The sequence below is a fragment of the Pogoniulus pusillus genome, chromosome 1, assembly GCF_015220805.1.
Source record: "Pogoniulus pusillus isolate bPogPus1 chromosome 1, bPogPus1.pri, whole genome shotgun sequence".
Taxonomy (NCBI): domain Eukaryota; kingdom Metazoa; phylum Chordata; class Aves; order Piciformes; family Lybiidae; genus Pogoniulus; species Pogoniulus pusillus.
In genome coordinates this window covers 20522721-20548089 of record NC_087264.1, presented here as the reverse complement: position 1 = coordinate 20548089, position 25369 = coordinate 20522721, and the positions used below count along the sequence as shown (strand labels likewise).

At 51.3% G+C, this 25369-nt stretch overlaps 1 protein-coding gene across 5 annotated transcripts in view; it reads left to right on the top strand.

Moving 5' to 3' along the window:
• The first annotated feature begins 438 nt into the window (after positions 1 to 438).
• The window catches only part of TRIM9 (tripartite motif containing 9), a 90154-nt gene continuing 65223 nt past the window's right edge, over positions 439 to 25369 (top strand). For all 5 annotated transcript variants that reach the window (XM_064143258.1, XM_064143230.1, XM_064143247.1 and 2 more), the window contains exon 1: positions 439 to 1356. In XM_064143258.1, the coding sequence (XP_063999328.1) occupies positions 541 to 1356 (816 nt within the window). In that variant the 5' untranslated portion in view covers positions 439 to 540. The remainder of the gene's footprint in view (positions 1357 to 25369) is intronic.

Here is a 25369-nt window from a genome sequence, read left to right as displayed (position 1 = left end):
CGGAAGCCCCTCCCGGGCCAAGCTGTCAGCCCTGGGACACCGCAGGGCGCGGGGCACGAGGGTAAGCCGCCGCCTTTGAGGCAACCCGCAAGGCTAGCGCAGGCTGCGGTGGGCTCCGCCGGCTGGCCGCAGGGAAAGCGAGGAGCCGGCGACGGTGGCGACGCTCTCGGAGAACGCGGGCGAGAACCGATGCGGGGGGAACCGAGGTGGGAGGAACTGGGGCAGCCCCGGGTGCACCCCGCAGCCGCGGCACCGCAGCCCTGAGGGCAGAGAGGCAAAGAGGCAGAGACGAGGCTCCCGCAGCGCCGCTGGTGGGCGGGCGAGGGGGCGGAAGGGCAGGCAGCGGAGCCAATCGCAACGCTCATCCCCCCTCCCCCGGCCCAATGGAAATGCGCGGGGCGGGGCGGAGCGGCGCGCTCGGCGCTCGGGCGGCGGGGTAGCGGCAGTCGGCGCCGAGGTGCGGAGGGGTGCGCGGAGCTCCTCTTGGCCGTAGCCGCGGGCCGCTGCCGGTGCCGCGCCGCCGCTCTTCCTCCCTCCCTTATGGAAGAGATGGAAGAAGAGCTGAAATGCCCGGTGTGCGGTTCCTTTTACCGGGAGCCTATCATCCTGCCTTGCTCACACAACCTGTGCCAAGCGTGCGCCCGCAACATCCTGGTGCAGACACCGGAGTCGGAGTCACCGCAGAGCCGCCGCGCCTCCGGCTCGGCGGTATCCGACTATGACTACCTGGACCTGGATAAGATGAGCCTGTACAGCGAAGCGGACAGCGGCTACGGTTCCTACGGAGGCTTCGCCAGCGCTCCCACCACCCCTTGCCAAAAATCCCCTAACGGCGTCCGCGTCTTCCCGCCGGCCGCCCCGCCGCCCCCCGCTTCCCTGGCCCCTCCGCCTCCTCCCCGCAACGCTTGTCTGACCTGTCCGCAGTGTCACCGCAGCCTGGTGCTGGACGAGCGCGGGTTGCGGGGTTTCCCTCGCAATCGGTTGCTGGAAGGTGTCATCGATCGCTATCAGCAAGGCAGGGCGGCGGCTCTGCGCTGCCAGCTCTGCGAGAAGGCTCCTAAGGAGGCGGCCGTCATGTGCGAGCAGTGCGATGTCTTCTACTGCGATCCCTGTCGCCTGCGGTGTCACCCGCCCAGGGGACCGCTGGCCAAGCATCGCCTGGTCCCGCCGGCCCAGGGTCGGGTTAGCCGTCGCCTCAGCCCCCGCAAGATCTCCACCTGCACTGACCATGAGCTGGAGAACCACAGCATGTACTGTGTGCAGTGCAAGAGCCCTGTCTGCTACCAGTGCCTGGAGGAGGGCAAGCACTCCAGCCATGAGGTCAAGGCCCTGGGTGCCATGTGGAAGCTCCATAAGGTGAGTCTTGCAACTCTGGACAAGTCTCATGGTTGGGAGATGAATCTAGAAAGCCACCCATCCAGCACATCATGTCCCGCATGGACCATATTCCCCCCGCTGGCATGGTGGGAACATTGCCATTCCTCCCCTCTCTCCTGTGTTTTGTACCCTTGCTGGAGAGAAGAGTTGCCCCGCTGCGTGGGGAGCCTGGCATTGGATAGGTGATATGCCCTGTGAAGTCCCCAAACACGACAGGCTGTCCCTCAAGAGCTCCTGGAAGCAGCCAGGAAAGCCTGGGGGTGATGTCTGAGGGGGTGTATTTGGGACATCTGTTTTGCAGAGCTGGAAAAGCAACAGGGAGCGTTGGTTTCGTGAGGAGGGAGGTGTGAAATCCTCGGTGGGGCAGGATGGGGATGCGGGAGCAGGGTGCTGTGGGCTGCTGCCTCCTGCTGCGCACCGAGTCATCGGGAGGAGGAGGAGAGATGGAAGCAGAACCTTTCACTGAATACTGATCAGCTCCTGTTGAGCGTTCTTGCTCCCACATGCATCCTAGCTGGAGGAGAGGGTCCCAGCACTCAAGGCAGGGATGCAGTCATCATTAGCTTCAGCTTGACTCCATCCACCCCCCCCACCTCCCTCCTTCCTTGCACCAGTGACCTCCTCACTGAAGGAACTGGGGCAGAAGTGACTGGGATGCAGACAGACAGGGCACAAGGAGATGAGCATTATTCCTTGGATGAACATTGAAATAATTGTCTTCTGCTCCAGCAAATCTGTGCTGGCAGGAGCAGATGGGGAGACCTATGACAAGGAGTTGAGGATGTGTGTGACCACCGTGTCGAAAGGGGCTCGGACCAAGTTGCTTTCCAGGAACATCCCTGCTGGGCTTTGGCAAGCTGTGTGTGGCTCTGTGTTGGGTCAGTGGATGCATGAAGGGGCAGGCTGTCACTTGTCATGGTGCCCCTGTGGAGGGCTAAGAGAAGAGGGTAGCCACCTTGTGTTGCGGGAGGGAAGGGTTATGCTTGTGGCTGCTGGAAAGGGCTCATCTTGACCCCCTTTTTACTAGGAGCAGAAACACCCTATCCAGTTTCATGTGCTCTTACCAAGATGAAACCCATGTGCCAGATTGACCATCTGTGTACTGTAGTCTGCCACAGTCATAACCAGGTTGGACGTGGCACTTGGTGCCATGGTCTAGCCTTGAGCTCTGTGGTAAAGGGTTGGACTTGATGATCTGTGAGGTCTCTTCCAACCCTAATGATACTGTGATACTGTGTGATACTGTGACAGCTGGCCAACATCTTGACTTTGCCTCAACATTTAATTGCCTAGAAATGCACCCTTCAGCTCTGAGCTGTGCCCACTGAGGCACCAACGTAAAGGAATACATCAGCTGGCACCCAGTGAATTCATGGGAGCTGGCCAGAGAGCAGCAGTACCTGAACTGCCTAAAGGGGGCCTCCGAAAAAAGCTGGGGAGGGACTTTTTAGTCTGTCAGGGAGTGACAGGATTAGGGGGATGGAGCAAAGCTGGAGGTGGGGAGATTCATCCTGGCTGTGAGGAGGAAGTTCTTGAGCATGAGAGTGGTGAGAGCCTGGAATGGGTTGATCCAGGGAGGTGGTTGAGGCCTCATGGCTGGAGGTGTTTAAGGCCAGGCTGGAGGAGGCTGTGTGCCAGGTGTCCCTGCCCATGGCAGGGGGGTTGGAACTAGATGCTCCCTGTGGTCCCTTCCAACCCTGACATTCTGTGATTCTATTCTGTGATTTTTGCATGTGAGAAAGGACCAACCCTGAAGAGAGGCTGCAGTGAGGTGGGGATTGATCTCTTCTTTCTAGTACCGGGTGATGGAGTGAGAGGAAATGGCCTGAGAATTGTGCCAGGAGAGGTTTAGGCTGGACATAAGGAAAAAATTCTTTCCTGCAAGAGTGGTCAGGCATTGGAACAGGCTGCCCAGGAAGGTGGTGGAGTCACCATTCCTGGACGTGTTCCAAGAGACTTTGAGCATGGTACTTTGGGACATGGTTGAATGGCCGTGGTTGTGTTAGGTCAGTGGTTGGATTCAATGATCTTGGAGGTCTTTTCCAACCAGGTCACTTCTGTGTGATTCTGTGTGACCTCCACCTGGCTCCAGCCTCCTTCGAGGTAGTTTTAGAGGTGATGAGTTATCCCTTCAGGCCACTTCTTCTGAAGGCTAACCAATGACTTCTCCATGACTACCACCTCACAGCTTGCTGCAGAACATTCTTAGAGCCTCATCTGTGCTGTTAATTTCTGACCCAAGGAATGAATTTCTGTGCTTCTGGATGCAGGCTGTGGTGACCCCAGAGTGCCTCGATGAGCTGTTGTTCCTGGAAGCAGCACTCACGCCTCACTAGGTGATTGCCAGGCCCGAGGCAAGTGCTGTTCAGTGCAGCATGGAGAGGAATTATAGAATCATAGAATGGTTTAGGTTGGAACCTAAACCTTTGAGGTTGGACCTCAAAGCTTAGCCAGTTCCAAACCCCTGCCATAGGCAGGGACACCTCCCACTAGAACAGGTCACTCAAGGCCTCATCCAACCTGACAACACCTCCAGGGAGGTTGTGGAGCACAGAAGCACAGAATGTGATCATAGATCATTCTGTGCTCAACAACGTCCCTGGGCAACCTGTGCCAGTGTCTCACCATCCTCACTGTAAAGAACTTCTTTCTGACATCCACTTTCAATCTCCTCTCTGCCACTTTAAACCCATTCCTCCTCATCCTGGCATTACAAGACCTTGTCAATAGTCCCTCCCCAGCCCTCCTGTAGGCCTCCTTCAGATACTGGAAGGCCACTATAAGGTCTCCTGGAAGCCTTCTCTTCTCATAGCAGAGCTGCTGCAGCCTTTTGAGCATCTTGGTAGCCTCCTCTGGACTGGCTCCAACAGTTCCATGTCCTTCTTGTGCTGGGGGCTCCAGAACTGCACACAGGACTGCAGTTGAGATCTGAGGAGAGCAGAGCCAAGGGGCAGAATGCCCTCCCTTGCCCTGCTGCCCACACTGCTCTTGCTGCAGCCCAGCACAAAGCTGCCGTCTGGGCTGTGCCCAGAAAAAAGACCAAAGCTTTTTAGACATCTCTTTGAGAACTGCCCCAGTACTTTTTTTTTTTCCCTCTAGCAGATGATGGTTTCAGAATAATCTGTGCTGAAGAACAATCAGATCTAATTCAGGGAGCTGGGGTTTCTAAGCCGGACACAGATGATGGGAAATCCTCTCTGTTTTCCCATCTTCCTTTCAAGACAGCTGTTGAGAGAGGGGGAAATGGTCAGAGAAGCATAGAGGAAAATAGTTTTTTAATCTGAACTGTCCCAGTTTGTACATATCTTGCAGCTGTCTGGATTTTTATCCCCACAAGCTGGAGTGCTGCTGGGCATGTCGAAAGCTGAGACACAAGATGGAGCTGACTCGTTTCATTCTTTGTGCATTCAAAGTCCCTCTCGCTTTTGCTAGGAGGTGTGTGGCGAGTGCAGGCTCAGCAGCTTGCTTATGAGTTTTGAGAGGGATGGATGGAGGGATGGATAGACAGATAGAGGGATAGATATATAGAGAGATAGAGAGATAGATAGATGATAGAGAGATGGATAGAGGGATGAATAGATAGATGATAGAGGGATGGATAAACAGATGACAGAGTGATGGATGCATAGGTAGATGGTAGAGAGATAGGTAAATGATGTGGGATAGATAGATGATGGGGGATGGATAGATAGAGGGATGGGTAGATAGATGATAGAGGGATGGATGAATAGATAGATAGACGACAGAGGGATGGAGAGATAGATGATGGGGGATAGATGATACAGGGATCAATGGATAGATAGATGATGGGGGACTGATAGATGATGGGGGATAGATGGTAGAGGGATAGATAGGTAGAGGGATAGAAGGATTGATGGATAGATGGATTGATGGATAGATGGATGCACGGATAGAGGAATGAATAGATAGATGATAGAGGGATGGATGGACAGATAGATGATAGAGGGATAGAGAGATGGATAGATAGAGGGATGGGTAGACAGACAGATACATATACAGATGCACAAGGAAGGAGCTTCTGGTCCACTGCTCTCTCAAACAGCCCTGAAATCCCATCCATCAGTTGATCTGGATGAGAGAGAGTCAAGGATACCCCCAATCAGTTTGCAGGTGACACCAAACTGAGAGGGAGTGTTGATGTGCTTGAAGTTACGGAGGCTATGCAGAGGAATGTGCACAGGGTGGATTGGTGGGTCCATGGGATGAGGTTTAAAAAGGCCAAGTGCCAGGTCCTGCATTTTGGTCATGACAACTCCCATGAATGCTCCAGACTTGGGGCAGAGTGGCTGGAAACTGCCAAGCAGAGAAAGCCCTGAAGGGTGTTGGTTGACAGCTGGCTGGATATGAGCCAATGTGTGCCCCGGTGGCCAAGAAGGCCACCAGCATCCTGGCCTGGATCAGCAGTAGTGTGGCCAGCAGGACCAGGGGTGTGATTGTCGCTCTGCACTGGACATTGGTGAGGTCACACTTCAAATCTTGGTTCTGTTTTTGGCCAGTCTCTTCTAGAAGGACATTGAGGTGCTGGAGCAGGTCCAGGGAAGGGAGCTTTAAGAAAAGTCTTGAGGGGAGCAACTGAGGGAACTGGGGTTGTTCAGCCTGGAGAGGAGGAAGGGATAAGATGAAAGGAAATGGCCTTACGTTGCACCAGAAGAGGTTTTGGTTGGATTCTACAAGAAACTTTTTGTCTGAAAGGGTTCTCAAAGTACTGGAACAGGCTGCCCAGAGAGGTGATTGAATCCCCATCCCTGGAGGTGTTTAAAAGATGCAGAGATGTGGTGCTGAGTGGCACAGTTTAGCATCAGCCTTGGTAGAGTTAGATAATGGTTGGATTTGATCTTAAAAGCCTTTTCCTACCAAAACACTTAAGTGATTCTAAGGAGCAACCATGAGTATAATGTTAATCAAAAGTAATGCAGTCCAGCAAGCTTTATGAGGCATTCTTGGAGCCCATGTGGCACTTGATGCCAGGAAATGTCCTCTTAGTTGTTTGCAAATTGAAATGAGCCAGAGGCTGTCTCAGGACAGGTGAAAATCACTTCAATATCATCAGGTACACCAAAATTACACTAACCTGAGAGGACAATGCTGTGCTGCCCCATCTGAAACCACCTGAAAGGAGGTTGTAGCCAGGTGGGGGTTGGGCTCTTCTGCCAGGCAACCAGCAACAGAACAAGAGGACACAGTCTCAAGTTGTTCCAGGGGAGGTCTAGGCTGGATGTTAGGAGGAAGTTGTTGGCAGAGAGAGTGATTGGCATTGGAATGGGCTGCCCAGGGAGGTGGTGGAGACACTGTCCCTGGAGGTGTTGAAGCAAATTCTGGATGATGCATTTAGTGCCATGGTCTGGTTGCTTGGCTAGGGTTGGGTGCTAGGTTGGACTGGATGAGCTTGGAGGTCTCTTCCAACCTGGTTGATTCTATAATCTGTGCTCAGCCTCTCCAAAAGGGCTCTTGCGCATCTCAGCCTGCAACCTGGTGTCCAATGGGTTCTGTCCTCACTCAGAAGGTTCCTGCACTCTGTAAATATCAAACTTTTTCCATCCTTCCTGCTGAGATGTAGCTGATTTATTTTCTTCTGTTGGCCTCATTCTCAGCAGAGGTTCCCACTGGCTTGATATCTCGTGCTGTGTTTGCTCTGGTGCAAGTCAGGAGCACCATAGTTGAGACCCATGGACTAACTGTCTCTGTTTTGTGGAAATTTCAGCAAGCAGCAATGTGTCACTCAGAGACTCTCCTGTCACCACACCCTCAGCCTGAAAATCCAGGCAAATTAGCAAGCAGAGCAACCACTGCACCTGGTGTGAAGTAAATGACATCAGGGTGAGAAAAAGGCATCACTGTGTAGTTTCACAAGATGCACTCAGAGAGCTGACAGTGGTGCAGAGGGTGGATCTTGGTCAGGAATATGTTCTCAAGAGGCTTATGGAGATGGTCCATGTTGCTTGTTCCCACTCTCCTAAACAAACAAGGACCTCAAAGTTCAGTTTCTAGGGGATAAACCTCTGCTATGAGGACAGGCTATGAGAGTTGGGGCTCTGCAGCCTGGAGAAGAGAAGGCTTCCAGGAGACCTTGGAATGGCTTTCCAGTATCTGAAGGAGGCCTACGGGAGGGTTGGGAGGGGACTATTGACAAGGTCTGGTAATAACAGGATGAGGAGGAATGGGTTTAAAGTGGCAGAGGGGAGATTCAAACCGGATATTAGAAAGAAGTTGTTTGCAGTGAGGGTGGGGAGACACTGGCACAGGTTGCCCAGGGACGTTGTGGAGCACAGAAGCACAGAATGTGATCTTTGATCACATTCTGTGCTTCTGTGCTCCACAACGTCCCTGGAGGTGTTCAGTGTCAGGTTGGAGGAGGCCTTGAGCAACCTGTTCTAGTGGGAGGTGTCCCTGCCTATGGCAAGGGGTTGGAACTGTCTGAGCTTTGAGGTCCCTTCCAACCTAGACCATTCTATGATTCTATGTCACTTAGATTTATAGAGTGGTTTGGGTTGGAGCAGTCAGAGAATCACAGAATCAATTGAGTTGGGAGAGACCCTCCAAGGTCCAAACCCCTGCAGTCAGATGGGACATCTGCAACTAGATGAGGATGCTCAGTGTCCCAGGCAATCTGACATGGAATGGTTTCAAGGATGGAGCATCTGCCACCTCTCTGTGCAACCTGTGAAAGTGTTTTACCACCCTGAGCACCAAACATTTCTTCTTACCTAGTCAAAATTTCCCAGAACCTGCTCAAACCCACAAAATTCCATTTCAACTTTCCAAAACCTGTTCAGATCACAGAATCCTGTTGAGGAGCCTTCCTGTGTGCTTTCTCCAGACCCCCAACACATCCCATTTGGAGATGGTTTCATTTTCTTCCCTAATGTTTGAAGCATCTTTCTGCATCCCTCACTGCATTTGCATGGTTCCCATACATACTCATTTAAAGCAGACTGCTTTTGAATTGTTCATGCTCTTTCCCAGTTGGATCAAAGAATAATTAGAAGAAGTTGAACTGTTACAACTCCCCAGCTCTCCAAACAGCTCTTTCACCAGCAAGCTGTGTTTGCTCCTGGGATGAGGGCTTCTGTGTGGATGTGGTATGAGTTTTACCTGGTATATTGGCTTATAACTAAGCCAGCTCATTCCCTGATCATTCAGATAGTCCTACTGGGATGAATTGGATAAATATCTATTTAAAGCAAGCCCATAAGCCACAGAGAGCTCATGGTATAAATCTCTGGTGACGTCAGCTCAGGTAGCGTCCTGGAAGGACCAGAAAAGGCTAGTATGGCAGAATCCCAGTTCCTATGAAGAGTAAAGTGATGCTACCAAAGTTCTCTGGATGAAAGCTTTTCAAATACTCTTGGACTGTTCAGTATCTTTATTGATAATCTAGACCAGAGGATTGAGTCCAGCATCTCTAAGTTTGCAGATGACACCAAGCTAGGAGTAGGTGAGGAGCTGTTGGAGGGTAGGAGAGCACTGCAGAAAGACCTTGCCAGGCTGGATGGGTGGGCAGAGGCCAATGGGGTGAGATTGAACAAGGCCAAGTGCAGGGTTCTACACTTTGGCCACAACTCCAAGCATCACTACAGGCTGGGGCCAGAGTGGCTGAGAGCAGCCAGGCAGAGAGGGACATGAGAGCATTGGTAGAGGGTAGCTGAACATGAGCCAGCAGTGTGTGCAGGTGGCCAGGAGAGCCAATGGCATCCTGGCCTGGATCAGGAACAGTGTGGCCAGAAGTACAAGGGAGGTTATTCTGCCCCTGGACTCAGCACTGCTCAGGCCACACCTTGAGTCCTGTGTCCAATTCTGGGCTCCTCAATTCGAGAGAGATGTTGAGGTACCAGAATGTGTCCAGAGAAGGGCGATGAAGTTGGGGAGGGTCCTGGAGCACAGCCCTGTGAGGAGAGGCTGAGGGAGCTGGGGGTGTGCAGCCTGCAGAAGAGGAGGCTCAGGGCAGACCTCATTGCTGTCTACAGCTACCTGAAGGGAAGCTGTAGCCAGGTTGGGTTGGTCTCTTCTGCCAGGCAAGCAGCAACAGAAGAAGGGGACACAGTCTCAAGTTGTGCTGGGGGAGGTCTAGTCTGGATGTTAGGAGGAAGTTGTTGCCAGAGAGAGTGATTGGCATTGGAATGGGCTGCCCAGGGAGGTGGTGGAATTGCCATCCCTGGAGGTGTTCAAGCAAAGCCTGGATGAGGCACTTAGTGCCGTGGTCTGGGTGATTGGACAGGGCTGGGTGCTAGATTGGGCTGGATGAGCTTGGAGGTTTCTTCCAACCTGTTTGATTCTATGATTCCATGTCTATCCAAGCTGTAACTGAAAAGGCTGTACAAGTGTCAAGTGTCAAGGCTGGGCTGACACCAGAGAGGCAGGTGCTGTCCATGAACCCTCTGCCTTCCCAAAGCAAAGAGAAAAGGCAGAAGGGAGAGCAGCTGGTGGGATGGAAAGAAACCAAACCAGTTGGCATGGGAAACAAAGAGAAACAAACCAAGAACCAACCCAACCCCTGATGGCAATTAGTCACTGTCACCATTATTACTGTGGAAAGTCCCATACTGGACTCAGTAGCAGATTACAACCAGATCCAGAAGCTGGATCAGTCTGATCTTGACATAGATGTGTTGCAATCCCTTTCTGGGCAGTTGAGGCACCTGTCCTGTCTGCTCTTCCCCACAGGTGCCACCTTCACCTTCCTGGCCCCCAAGGCAGGGCACAAGCTGTGGCAGTGCCATTGGTGAGCAGAGGAACAAGTCTCAGGCAGAGTCTTTGTGCTCTGCTTTTGATGATCTTAAAGTTGTCTTTTCCAACCCAAATGTTTCTGTGATTCTATGACTTTGACCTTTTCTTGAGCCAGTATCTGTCTATAGCAAGAAAGGACAATAGAGAGGTGTGGGGGTTGTGTTGAGCTGTGTTTTGGGCATTTGCTTAGCCACTAAATGCCCCAAACTACAGAAATACAGGGGTGTGAAGAAGTGCACAGGCTGGTCTGTAGCACAGTCAGTAGGAAGCCTTCTGGAAGGGATCTCTCAGCTGAGGGATTTCCCCCCGGTGTTAATTAGCCTCTGCACTAACCTTGTTGGTGCATTTCAAAAAGGATGAGGTCTGGGGGTTCACAAGGCATGAATGTTGTTGCCTGAAGTGTTGTTTGCTGGAGCCGTGGTTGCCACTGCCTGACAGCAGGAGATCAAATCCGTGGCTGGTGGAAAGGAGCTCAGCAGCCCTGAGCTGTTTGAGTGGGAGATCGTGTTTGCAATTTCAGACACCTCATGTGGAGATCCCAGCACTGGGGCTGCTGCTTCCAGCTTGGAGAGGAGATGTAATCCCTAAACAGCTGGGCAAATGCCAGTTAACTTGTTGGCATGAACCTGTGGAGCATCATACAGACAGCAATCCTTTTTTCCCCCCCTTTATTAAGGGTCAGACCCTTGCATTTAATTCCATTTTTATCCCTTTCTCCTGGCTGGCACTTCTGGATTTGTGCCGTCAGTTCCTTCCCTTCTCATGGTGCCCTGCAGCAGAGTTGTAGAGTGTGTGTGGATTAGTGATGGCTTATGGCTGTGCTTTCAAATGGAGGCTGCAGAATGCACCCATGACATCACTGAATTAAGCCTTTGCTGTGAAGCTGCACCTGCTTCCTGCCTGCAGCTTGCGGGGTCTTCTCTGGTTAAATCCCTCTGTCCTCCCCCATAGCCAACACTGCTTAGAATCACAGAATCACACAGGTTGGAAGAGACCTCCAAGCTTATCCAGTTCAACCTATTGGTCAGCCCTGTCCAGTCAACCAGACCATGGCACTAAGTGCCCCAGCCAGGCTTTGCTTGAACACCTCCAGGGATGGCAACTCCACCACCTCCCTGGGCCGCCCATTCCAATGCCAATCACTCTCTCTGCCAACAACTTCCTCCTAACATCCAGCCTAGACCTCTCCCAGCACAACTTGAGACTGTGTCCCCTTCTTCTGTTGCTGCTTGCCTGGCAGAAGAGACCAACCCCACCTGGCTACAGCCTCCCTTCAGGCAGCTGTAGACAGCAATGAGCTCTGCCCTGAGCCTCCTCTTCTGCAAGCTGCACACCCCCAGCTCCCTCAGCCTCTCCTCATAGGGTTTGTGTTCCAGGCCCCTCACCAGCTTTGTTGCCCTTCTCTGGACACCTTCCAGCACCTCAACATCTCTCTCGAATTGAGGAGCCCAGAACTGGACACAGCACTCAAGGTGTGGCCTGAGCAGTGTTGAGCACAGGGGCAGAATAACCTCCCTTGTACTTCTGGCCACACTGCTCCTGATCCAGGCCAGGATGCCCTTGGCTGTCCTGGCCACCTGTGCACACTGCTGGCTCATCTTCAGCTACTCCCTAGCAGCACTCCCCAGGTCCCTCTCTGCCTGGCTGCTCTCCAGCCACTCTGTCCACAGCCTGTTGCACTGCTTGGGGTTGTTGTGGCCAAAGATTTAGAACTCTGCACTTGGCCTTGTTCAATCTCACCCCATTGGCCTCTGCCCACCCATCCAGCCTGGCAAGGTCCCTCTGCAGGGCTCTCCTACCCTCCCACAGCTCCACACCTGTCATTTGGTTGTGTGGGGCTGTGGAGCAATCTGCTGTAGTTGGAGATGTCCCTGCTGGCTGCAGGGTGGCTGGACTAAGTGACCTTTAAAGGTCCAACACAAACTCCTCTGTGACTCTAAGTGTGGCTGAGAGATGGATGCAGGACAAACTTGGCTATCCCCAAGGTGTGGAGTTGAGTGGGTTTTGTGCAACAGCACAATTTGAACCACCACTGCTACTCCTCTTAGAAAAGGCCCTCACAAAGAGCCAACCTCCTTCAAAGAGGGCATAGAAAAGGAGGCAGCCTGCTGAGTGAACAAAGGGGCACCAACAAAATACACGTCTGGACAAAGGGAGAGGCACTTTGTCTGAGGGAAGGAGTGGGTCTACCGTCAAAGTTGAAGCTTGTTTTACACTGCTACCTTGTACCCCGCCAGAGAAAGAGCTCTGTGTTCCCAGCACAGTGGCATCTGTCCCCGAGCCAGGGGACAATGCCAGCTCTCACCCAGCTTGCAGTTAATCCCATGCTGTTTGTGTATCAAGGGCTCTCCCCACTTCACCGTTCCAACCACCCCAGCTCAAGAAAGAGTTGAAGTCATGCTCTTAAATCTTTGTGACTTCCATTGAAGACCAAGAGTGTGTGGAAGTGCTTTCCCAGGGAGGGAGACTGGTGCTCCCATTATGTCCTTGATGGGATTTGTTCCAGGCCTGACAGCTATGATGCCCTGTGCCTTGTTAGAAGTTCTCAGCACGTCTCCATGTGTAGCAGGCAGTGCTGGGTTATGAATCTACATTACACCATGATGAGGTTGCTGGGCTGGAGGAAGGGAGCTCTGAACAAGCTAGGGTAGTTTGAGACAGTCTGAGATGGGGAATGGCTTTAAGCTGGAAGGGGGGAGGTTTAGACCAGATATTAGGAAGAAATTGAGATAGGGAATGACTAAGCTAGGAGAGGGGAGATTTAGACTGGATATTAGGAAGACATTGAGACAGTCTGAGACAGGGAATGGCTTTAAGCTGGAAGAGGGGAGGTTTAGACTGGATATTAGGAAGTAATTGAGACAGTCTGAAACAGGGAATGGCTTTAAGCTGGAAGAGTAGAGGTTTAGACTGGATATTAGGAAGAAATTAAGACAGTCAGACAGGGAATGGCTGGAAGAAGGGACACAGTCTCAAGTTGTGTCAGGGGAGGTTTAGTCTGGATGCTAGGAGGAAGTTGTTGGCAGAGAGAGTGATTGGCATTGGAATGGGCTGCCCAGGGAGGTGGTGGAGTCACTGTCCCTGGAGATGTTCAGGCAAAGCCTGGCTGGAGCACTTAGTGCCATGGTCTGGTTGACTGGACAAGGCTGGGTGCTAGGTTGGACTGGATGATCTTGGAGATCTCTTCCAACCTGGTTGATTCCATGATTCTATTTATGATTCTACAGATGAGCTTTTCAGGTCCCTTCCAGCCCCTGACTTTCTGTGATTCTGTGGTGGAGTCACCATCCCAGCAGGTGTTAAAAAAAACAAGTAGATGTGGTACTTCACCATGGGGACATGGGGTCACAGAGATGTTGGGTAGCAGGTTGGACTTAGAATCATAGAATCATAGAATCAGTCAGGGTTGAAAGGGACCACAAGGATCATCTAGTTCCAGCCCCCCTGCCATGCCCAGGGACACCCCACCCTTGATCAGGCTGGCCACAGCCTCAGCCAGCCTGGTCTTAAACACCTCCAGGCATGGGGCCCTAACCACCTCCCTGGGCAACCCATTCCAGCCTCTCACCACTCTCATGCTCAACAGCTTCCTCCTCACCTCCACTCTGAATGACTTGATGATCGTAGAGGTCATTTCCAGTCTTAACGATTCTATGAACACTCAGCTCACCTCAGACATGAGCTATGAGTGACCAGGGAGAATATCAACAGCTATTATGTGATGCTGCTTCTGCTGAGTGGGAAAAGTGGGACGTTTTTATGGGGCTGTTTTGCTTCCTGGGATCGTTTACAAGCCTGCAGAGGCAGCATCAGGAGGACAACACCGTGCAAGGTCACTTGTGACAATTAGCACAGATCATCTTCCTGCAGGAGCACTTCACCTCAGCTCTTGGCCTCTCCCTTCATCTTGTTATGCATCAAGGAGGAATGTTGGGGGGATAATTTATGTCAGGACTGCAGCAGGCTGTGTGTGACAGGATAAAAGCCCTTCCTGCCGTGTGCTGCAGAGCTGGTTTCAAGAAAGCTGTGAATTGCCACAGTTGTCATGAGCCATGTCAGGTCTACGAGTCTTGGGTTTCACAGACCAGCCTGTGTCCCCAGAGAGATCTGTGAGGGAAGGACAGACGTTTTAGCATGGCCTGGTGTCACAGCACAAGGGCTGGTGGGTTTAAGCTGAAAGAGAGAAGGTTTAGACTAGATTATGGAAGAAACTGTTGACATTGAGGGTTATAAGACCCTGTCCCATGTTGCCCAGAGAGATGATAGATGCCTCCCATACCTGGAATCGTCCAAGGTGAGGCTGTCTGGGGCTCTGAGCAACCTGCCCTAGTTACAGATATCCCTGCTGATGGCAGGGGGCTTGGACTACTTGACCTGTAAAGATCCCTTCAACCCACACCATTCTGTGATGCCATGACTCTTTAATAAGTCCAAGTGTTGGGTTCTGCATTTTGGCCACAGCAACCCCAAGCAGCAATACAGGCTGGGGACAGAGTGGCTGAGAGCAGCCAGGCAGAAAGGGAGCTGAGGCTACTGGTCAACAGCAACTGAATATGAGCCAGCAGTGTGCCCAGGTGGCCAGGAGAGCCAATGGTATCCTGGCCTGGCTCAGGAGCAGTGTGGCCAGCAGGACAAGGAAGGTTATTCTGCCCCTGGACTCAGCACTGCTCAGGCCACCCCTTGAGTGCTGTGTCCAGTTCTGGGCTCCTCAATTCAAGAGAGATGTTGAGGTGCTGGAAGGTGTCCAGAGAAGGGCACCAAGGCTGGGGAGGGTCCTGGAGCAGAGCCCTGTGAGGAGAGGCTGAGGGAGCTGGGGGTGTGCAGCCTGCAGAAGAGGAGGCTCAGGGCAGAGCTCATTGCTGTCTACAACTCCCTGAAGGGAGGCTGTAGCCAGGTGGGGTTGGTCTCTTCTGCCAGGCAAGCAGCAATAGAACAAAGGGACACAGTCTCAAACTGTGCCAGGGGAGGTCTGGGCTGGATGTTAGGAGGGAGTTGTTGTCAGAGAGAGTGATTGGCATTGGAATGGGCTGCCCAGGGAGGTGGTGGAGTCACTGTCCCTGGAGGTGTTCAAGAAGGGACTGGATGAGGCACTTAGTGCTATGGTCTAGTTAATTAGAAAGTGTTAGATGCTAGGTTGGACTGGATGATCTTGAAGGTCTTTTCTAACCTGATTAATTCTGTGATTCTGTGATAGTTGACCAATTAGATACCAGATGGGTCTGGAACAGAGAATATACAGAACTTGATAGCCTCAGGAGACAGCTGTGTAGGTCATGCCACCAAATGCCGTTGACCACAGTGATTTGCCTCTTTCCATTCACAGATAGGTGCTAGGTTGGACTGGCTGATCTTGGAGGTCTTTTCCAACCTGGTTGATTCTATGATTTCATAAGAGTGTGGGGGGTGGGTAACTCTCAAACCATCACAGTGTGGCCTGGTGGTTTCTAACACCACCAAGGCTGTCCGAAGGATACCATGCAGTCTGGGTTTATTCAGAGGTGTCTTCCAGTAGGTCATGGAACAGTCCTCTCCTAGCAAATATGGGGTTTATCATCCTGTATAAGCAGTAAAATCAGAGCCTTGAACAACCTGACCTGGAATATTTCTATCAATGAGGCATCTGCCTCCTCTCTGGGCAGCCCGAGCCAGTTGTGCTTCATCTCCATCAGTGTAAACAATTTCTGCCTTCTCTCCAGGCTGAATCTCCTTCTTTACTTGTAAACCCACCCCTCCCTTCTCCTGTCACAGCAGGCCCTGCTGAAATGACTGTAGCTTGAAAGGAAAGCAGAGGTTGGATTTATGCACTTAGTACATGTTAAGCCATTCCAGAGGAGTTTACATCACACCAGGATTCCTCAGCTAAAGAAAACATCTGCTTTACTTCTACATGCCCCCAGAGCCATTTGTTTTCAATTAAGTATAATGAAGCTTCCAAGGACCAACATCATCCCCTGGTGGGAGCATGCTGGTGTTAAGGGGAGCTGTGCTGATTTAGGCTGCTTAAAAGTCCACTACAATATACAACCTATTAGTAAATGTTCTTCCCAGAGATCTGGAGCAGAGCTGTGTCCCTAATGACCATCTCTCTGAGAAGATTTTAACCTCAGCAAAGCATTTCCCTGATCCATGTTTATTGTGTTGCCTTCATTTGGTTTAAATGTCATGTGAGGGTCTCCAGGCTGATTGGCAGTTAGAGCTTGGAGGAGCCAAGGGGTGTCTGAAGACAAGTGATACCCCACATGGGTGTGCAGTGGGTAATCCAAGGGGTGTCTGAAGACAAGTGATACCCCACATGGGTGTGCAGTGGGTAATCCAAGGGGTGTCTGAAGACAAGTGATACCCCACATGGGTGTGCAGTGGGTAATCCAAGAGGTGTCTGAAGACAAGTGATACCCCACATGGGTGTGCAGTGGGTAATCCAAGGGGTGTCTGAAGACAAATGATACCCCACATGGGTGTGCAGTGGGTAATCCAAGAGGTGTCTGAAGACAAGTAATGCCCCACATGGGTGTGCAGTGGGTAATCCAAGGGGTGTCTGAAGACAAGTAATGCCCCACATGGGTGTGCAGTGGGTAATCCAAGGGGTGTCTGAAGACAAGTAATGCCCCACATGGGTGTGCAGTGGGTAATCCAAGAGGTGTCTGAAGACAAGTAATGCCCCACATGGGTGTGCAGTGGGTAATCCAAGGGGTGTCTGAAGACAAGTAATGCCCCACATGGGTGTGCAGTGGGTAATCCAAGAGGTGTCTGAAGACAAGTGATACCCCACATGGGTGTGCAGTGGGTAATCTAAGGGGTGTCTGAAGACAAGTGATACCCCACATGGGTGTGCAGTGGGTAATCCAAGGGGTGTCTGAAGACAAGTGATACCCCACATGGGTGTGCAGTGGGTAATCCAAGGGGTGTCTGAAGACAAGTGATACCCCACATGGGTGTGCAGTGGGTAATCCAAGGGGTGTCTGAAGACAAGTGATACCCCACATGGGTGTGCAGTGGGTAATCCAAGGGGTGTCTGAAGACAAGTGATACCCCACATGGGTGTGCAGTGGGTAATCCAAGGGGTGTCTGAAGACAAGTGATACCCCACATGGGTGTGCAGTGGGTAATCCAAGAGGTGTCTGAAGACAAGTAATGCCCCACATGGGTGTGCAGTGGGTAATCCAAGGGGTGTCTGAAGACAAGTAATGCCCCACATGGGTGTGCAGTGGGTAATCCAAGGGGTGTCTGAAGACAAGTGATACCCCACATGGGTGTGCAGTGGGTAATCCAAGAGTTGTCTGAAGACAAGTAATGCCCCACATGGGTGTGCAGTGGGTAATCCAAGGGGTGTCTGAAGACAAGCAATGCCCCACATGGGTGTGCAGTGGGTAATGTCAGGCCAGATTCTGCCACTTCAGTGTGCCCAGGTGGCCAAGAAGGACAGAAGCATCTTGGCCTGGATCGGGAATGGCATGGCCAGCAGAACCAGGGCAGGGTTTGCTCCCCATGTAACGGGCACTGATGAGGCCAGGCCTCAAATACTGGGCTCAGTTTTGGGCCTGTCACTCCAGGGTCTTTGAGGTGCTGGAGCTTGTCCAGAGAAGGGCAGTGAAGCTTTTGAAGGGTCTGCAGAGCGGATTTGGTGAGGAGCAGCTGATAAAACCAACGTTGTTGAAGAGGAGGCTGAGAGGAGACTTTCTGGCTCTCTACAACTACCTGAAAGGAAGTTGGAGCCAGGTTGGTGTTAATGAGCTCAAGCAGAGCCAGGTTGATCTCTTCTGCTAAGGAACAAGTGACAGAATGAGAGGAAATGGCCTCAAGTTGCACCAGGGGAGGTTTAGGTTGGATATTAGATGAAACTTCTTGACCACAAGGTTCTCAAACACTGGAATAGGCTGGTCAGGGAGGTGGTTGAATCTCCAGCTTGATGATCTCAAAGGTCTTTTCCAACCTGGTTAATTTTGTGATGCTGTGGCCCATCCCTGGAGGCATTCAAAAGACACAAAGAGGTGGTGCTCAGGGACATGGTTTAGCACCACACTTGGTAGAGATAGAGAATGGTTGGACCTCATGGTCTTAAAGGGCTTTTCCAACCAAACCAGTTCTGTGATGAAAGGCTCATCCTGTGCTCCCTGGCTGGCTTTCCACAGTGGATGTGTTGGTGATGGCTTGGTGCCTCCTGAGCTGTTTGCTCCTGGTGCTGCTGCATTTGTAGCAAGTATATTTTGCTGCTGCTTTGCTGGGAACCTTGTGAGTCCCTTCTTTGTGCTTGAGAGAAGAGAGGGGAGAAAAAGCCTGGACAAGCTCTGCTTAACAGAGTCGTTTCCCCTTCTGTATTCAGAACTGGTTGTGTGATTAAGTAGGAATGTGTTTTAAGTAAAATCACAATAACAGAATCGTGGAATGGTTTGGGTTGGAAGGAATTTCAAAGACCATCTAGTTCCAACCCCCCTGCCATGGCCAGGGACACCTTCCACTAGACCAGGTTGCTCAAAGGCTTGTCCAACCTGGCCTTCAACACCTTCATGGAGGGAGCATCCACAGTCTGCAGCTGAAAACAACAGGTTCTAGCACTTGTTTGATCTACTTATGAAAGGAGCCCAAACTTCCCTGAGTTCTATGAGAAACTTTGGGCATTTGTGACCCTGAAGGTTGTTCAGAGCCTTGGTTCTTTATTCCTTTCAAGGTCTTGTGAGAAGCAGTTGAAGCCTCTTCACTGTTGCTTTGAGTCATGTAGTTGTTTTGCTTGGAAAAGCCTTTTACAAGCTCTCAGGATGTCAGGGGTTGGAAGGGACCCAAGGAGATCATTGAGTCCAACCCCCCTGCCAGAGCAGCACCACACAATCTAGCTCAGGTCACACAGGAACACATCCAGACAGACCTTGAAAGTCTGCAGAGAAGGAGACTCCACAACCTCTGGGGAGCCTGTGCCAGTGCTCTGGGACCCTTACAGGAAAGAAGTTCTCCCTTGTGTTGAGCTGCAACCTCTTTTGCTGCAATTTAAACCCATTGCTCCTTGTCCTATCCCAGGGAGCAGTGAGCAGAGCCTGTCCCTCTCCTCCTGACCCCCAGCCCTCAGATATTTAGAAACATTGATTAAATCCCCTCTCAGTCTTCTCTTCTCCACACTAAACATCTGCACATCCCTCCTTCTCTTTTCACCAGGCAGTATTCCAGTCCCCTCATCATCCTCGTAGCCCTCTGCTGGACCCTCTCCAGCAGATCCCTGTCCCTCTTCAACCAGAGAGTCTAAAACGAAATGCAGTATTCAAGATGAAGTCTCATCAGGACAGAGTAGAGGGAAAGGAGAACCTCCTTTAAGACCATCAAGTGCAACCGTCTTTAAAATCATCAAGTCCAACCATTAACCCATTACTATCAGGTCCACCATGAAACCATGTCCTTCAGCAGCAAATCTATACATCTTTTCAGTCCTTCCAGGGATGGGGACTCCTCTACTGCTCTGGGCAGCCCATTCCAGGCCTTTACAACTCGTTCTGTGAAGAAATTTTTCCTGAGGTCCAACCTAAACCTCCCCTGGTGCAATTTGAAGCTGTTTCATTTTATGCTATCATTTGTTGAAAGGCAGAGGAGACCAACCCCCACCTCACTCCAACCTCCTTTCAGGGAGTAGTAGGGAGTGAGAAGGTCTCCAAGGAAGTGTTAAGGTGTCCCATGGTGCTAAAGGTGAGGGCAAGGCTCAGAATTGGTTGGTATGGGCAGCCTAAAGAGCTGGAGGCATCTCTGGGGCAAACCCAGTCTTGTCCAGTGCATGTGGATCATGAAATCAAGAAGTTGTGGCAGTGGACACGTAAGATGATTACCTGGAAGCTAATTAAGAGTTGGTGTTAACGAGCTCAAGCAGAGTACTGGGCTAAGCCTGCTGAAGTAGGTCTGTTGTTCATCCAGCTCTGTGGGATGGACATGGCAGCTCAGACACTCATGGGAGTCCCTGCACCATTCTCTCTGCACCACATTGATGTACCTAATGAAACCAGCACCTGTAAGAGCACCTTTGTCACAGTACCTCTTCTCCTGAGCAAGTACTCGTCAGGTCCTTGCTGCACTGGAGCAGAGTTAAGTAGCAGGAGGCTTGATTTGGGGTTGATTTGGCCAGCCTGGAGAAGAGAAGGCACCAGAGAGACCTTCTGGTGGCCTTTCTGTGCTTAAAGAGGCTGATCAGAGAGCTGGAGGCAGATTTTGAGCAGGGTTTATTGTGACAGGGTAGGGGGTGATGGTTTGAACTAAAAGAGGGAGGTTCTTATGAGACAGAAGGAGGATTTTTTTTACAGAGTGTGGAGAGAGAGAGAGACCCTGTCCCAGGTTGCTCAGAGAGGTGGTAGATGCCCCATCCCTGGAACCATTCCAGGTCAGCTTGTCTGGGGCCTTGAGCAACGTGCTCTAGTTGGGCATGTGCTTGCTGGCTGCAGGTCACTAGGTGACCTTTTGAGGTCCTTTCCAACCCAGAGAAACATCCAGGTTGGCAAAGCCCCTCAGCATCACCAAGTCCAACCTAGAACCCTGCTCTACAAGATGCACCTTAAACCATCTCCCTAAGCACCACAGCCAAAACACCCTTAAGCACATCCAGGCTGGGTGACTCCACCACCTCCCTGGGCAGCTCACTCCAGTGCCTGATGCGTAGCAGCAGAATCCCCTCCCTCCACCTGCTGGCCACAGATCTTCTGGTTGTCTTAGTTCTGCTTTGATTCCTACTCCTAGTGTTCCTGGCAAACCTTTATTTGCTGCTGCAGGGATATTCCTCCTTCACATGATATGATTGTGTTGCTTTTGAGTGCTGTGCCCACAGTGGCCTCCTTTGCTTAACCACCTGCCTATGCACAGATCCCAGCCACACCTCTGAAGTCTTTGCTGAAGCCAAATTTCTTGAGGCCATCCAAAGCAGCATGGGTCAGATGGGCACGGCTTGAACTCCCTGTGGAGTCTCTGCCCTTACTGGCAGCACCCTTGCTGCAGGGGGATGTGAGAGTCCAACATCCCAGTGGGTCTTCCCCACACTGAGGATATCAGAGTTGCTTAGATTGGAAGGGACCTTAGAGATCATCTACTCCAGCCCCCTTCCTCCCCTGCCATGGGCAGGATGCCTCTCCACTAGACTTGGTTACCCAAGGCCTCATCCAACCTGGCCTTGGACACCTTCAGGGAGGTGCATCCACAATCTCCCTGGGTAATCTATTCCAGAGTCTCACCATCCTCATACTGAAGAACTTCTTCCTAAGATCCAGCCTAACCCCACTCTCCCTCAGCTTAAAACCATTGCCCCTTCTCTTATTGCTAGACACTATTATGAAATGTCCCTCTCCAGCCTTCCTGCAGGTTCCCTTCAGGATTTGGAAGGCAGCTCTAAGGTCCCCCAGAGTCTTCTCATCCCCAACCCCCAACTTCCTTTGCCTTTTCTTATAGCCCTTGGATCATCTTTGTGGCCCTCCTCCAGCCTCCCTCTGGATATTCTTCTCTAGAGACTTTTAGAGCTGCTTTACAGGCTCATACAATTGTTTTGGCTGGAAAAGACCTTGAAGACCACTGAGGTCAAGCACCAGCCTAAGACCACCATGGCTGTTAAACCATATCCTGAAGTGCCACATCCACGTGTCTCTTGAACACCTTCCTGGGCAACCTGTTCCAATGCCTGTCCACTCTTTCTGTAAAGCATTTTCCCCCTATAATTGTGGCTTCTTTTCTCCTTTAGGTTGGTGTTTCTTTAAGGTCTTGAGAGCCCTTCTTTGTTCCCCCTGGAAGAACAAAAAGGTGCTGCTATTGAAGCAAATATGAATTATTACCCCCTGCCATCCCTTGGTACTTCCTGGATCCCTCAGTTCTTCATAAATAGTCATGAATGATTCAGAGAGCCCATTAACTGCTTTCCTCAGTGCCAAGAAGATGTATTGCTCAGCTCCAGTGATTCAGATGTTCTTCAGCACTGGGTGCGGGGTCCCCCTCGCCTCCTCACTCTCCCTGGATACACTGACAAGCTCTTCATTACTTCCTAATTAGCCACACGTCCTTTCTTATTAGAGAATCATTTCTTTAAGACATCTCAGCTCTTCCAGAATTACTGATTTATTCTTTCTCCTTTTTTATTAATGGCTCTACAGCCTTATTCTAATCCATCTAGCTCATCTGCTTCAATTCAAGAGAGGTGTTGAGGTACCAGAATGTGTCCAGAGAAGGGCAGCAAGGCTGGGGAGGGGCCTGGAGCACAGCCCTGTGAGGAGAGGCTGAGCGAGCTGGAGGTGTGCAGCCTGCAGAAGAGGAGGCTCAGGGCAAACCTCATTGCTGCCTGCAGCTCCCTGAAGGGAGGCTGTAACCAGGTGGGGTTGGTCTTTTCTGCCAGGCAGCCAGCAACAGAACATGGGGCCACAGTCTCAAACTGTGCCAGGGAAGGTCTAGTCTGGATGTTAGGAGGAAGTTGTTGGCAGAGAGAGTGATTGGCATTGGAATGGGCTGCCCAGGGAGATGGTGGAGTCACCATCCCTGGGCAGAAGGGACTGGATGAGGCACTTAGTGCCATGGTCTGATTGATTGGGTTGGGCTGGGTGCTAGGTTGTACTGGATGAGCTTGGAGGTCTCTTCCAACCTGGTTGACTCTATGATGCCATGATCTGGTTAATCTTCCCTACAATGACTCTCATCCTCCCCTGCCTATGCCCTTCCTAGTCTCGTGCTGCCATCAAATGCTTTTTCACTCTGTGCCTGTCTCTCTGCTTTGTTTTCCTGGAAAATTGTAGGTTCACAGAAAGGGTTGGGTTGGAAGTGACCTTTTATTTCCATTCTCTGAAGTCTTTTTTGTGTGTCTTCAGCACCAAATGCAGTCTGGTTGGTACCACATTTTGAGAGTAATCCCAAAGCCAACTCTTGCCAAGATGCAAAGCTTGGATGCAGATGTAGGGGCTTGGAATCCAGTGCCTGGGAGAAAGAGTTAACAGGAGACACTGCATCCAGTTCTCTGTTACAACTGGGATATGGATGTGCTGGAAGGTGTCCAGAGAAGGGCCATGAGGATGATCAGAGGGCTGGAGCTGGTCTGCTGTGAGGAGAGGCTGAGGAAGTTGGGGCTGATCAGCTTGGAGAGGAGAAGGCTCTGAGGTGACCTTATTGTGGCCTTTCAGTATCTTAAGGGGGTTACAAGACAGCTGGAGAGGGACTCTTTAGGTTGTCAGGTAGTGCTAGGGTTTGGGGGAATGGAACCAAGCTAGAAATGGGTAGATTCAGACTGGATGTTAGGAAGAAGTTCTTCAGCATGAGAGTGGTGAGAGCCTGGAATGGGTTGCCCAGGGAGGTGGTGGAAGCCTCATCCCTGGAGATGTTTAAGGCCAGGCTGGATGAGGCTGTGGGCAGCCTGCTCTAGTGTGAGGTGTCCCTGGCCAAGGCAGGGGAGTTGGAACTGGATGATGCTTGTAGTCTCTTCCTACCCTGACTGATTCTGTGTTTTTCCTGCACTTGAGGTGAGATCTGAGCTTCCTTGATCTGCTCTAAGTGCTTTCCTGACAACAGGCACCTGACCATCTCTGCCTCTGCTGCGGTGTTTCCTTCCCAGTGCTTCAGTATCCATGGTGATGGGAAGGATTTCTGAAGCACTGCTTCAAAGTAAATATGAAATCCTGGGTCTTGGACCTGCCCTTTGATCTCTCTTGCACTCACCCTTGGTTTTCTCCTCGGAGAACAGCAAGAGGTTTCTCTCAGAGAAATCTCACATGCAGAGGTCAGACTACAGGAAGCCCAAAGGGTTTGGCTGTGGCTTTGTTCTGCTGAAGAGCCTGGAGCTGCTTTGTCCCCACACTGAAATCCCAGTGGAGTGGTGAGTGGGGAGCATCTTTGCTTGGGCAGTGATGTTCATGGCAGGAAAAGGCTCTTTATTTAGGAAGAGAATTTTGGTCATAGAAAACTTCATATTAGAAGGGACCTCATAGGGCCCAAAAGCAGCAGCAATGACTGAAGGAGGCAGTTTATCTATTAAGCTCAACCTGGGACAAATCCCTCTGGCCTCTGCTTCTTTAAAGAGACACAAGCACTGATTGCATCCCTAGAGTCCCAGCAAATTCCCAGGCATGAGAAATGCTTCGGTGCTGCCAAAACCTCCTTCTCTATTGCCTGGGCTGGCTGGAGTCTGACAGAAGCTCATGGTTGAAGGCAAACATCCAAAACAGGGTTCTCTAGAGAGCAGTTTCCCATGCTGCTGGAGAAGGGAAGGAAAGAAAGAGAAATGCCAGTCAATCCATATGCTTATTGACAGGTTGGCTTGATAGGCCAAGGCTAATGGGATAAGGTTAGCGAGGCCAAGTGCTGGGTCCTGAACTTGGGTCACAACAACCCCATGAATACTCTAGGCTTGGGGCTAGAAACTGCCCATTGGAAAATGACCTGAGGGTGTTGGTCAGCAGCTGGCTGAAGTGTGTGCCCAGGTGGCCAAGAAAGCCACCAGCATCCTGGCCTAGGTTAGCAACAATGTGCCCAGCAGGACCTAAGAAGTGGTTTTCTCCCTGTATTCAGAACTGGTTAGGCTGCACTTTAAATTCTGGGTTAAATTTTGGGCCAGTCACTCCAAGAAGGACATTGAGTTGCTGGAGTGGGTCCAAAGAAGGGCAGTGAAGCTGATGAAAGGTCTGAAGAACAGGTCTAGGCGAGGAGCCACTGCGGGAACTGGGGTTATTTAGTCAAGAGAGAAGGAGGCTGAGGGGAGACCTTCTGGCTCTCCACAACTGCCTGAAAGAAGGTTGGAGCCAGAGGAAGATTGGTCACTTCTCCCAAGGAACAGGTGACAAGAGGAAATGGCCTCAAGTTGCACCAGGAGAGATTTGGGTAGGACATGAGGAAACTTTTCTTCATGGAGAGGTTGTCAAAGCCTGGAATGGGCAGCCCAAGGGCAGTGGTGGAGTCCCTGTCCCTGGATGGTTTTAAAAGCTGCACAGATGTGGTGCTGAGGTACATGGTTTGGTGGTGACCTGGCAGTGCTGGGTAACAGTGGGACTTGATGATCTGAACTTGATATGTTCATCCACTGGGAACAAGTCTATGGTCTCTTTACCCTCCTCCTCCTGCGGCTGCTGTGTGACACCAACAACCTCATTAAAAGCAGGAAGCATAAAATTAATCACCATTTACTGCTGTTCTGTGCTGATGAACTCTTGTCTGTGAGTGACTGCTAGCACAGCAGAGCTCTTCCAGCTCTTGTCCTTCCTCAGCTGAGCAGACTGACTGGCAGAGGTTGCACAGGGAAGATGTGGCTGCTCCCTCCCTGGAGGTGTTC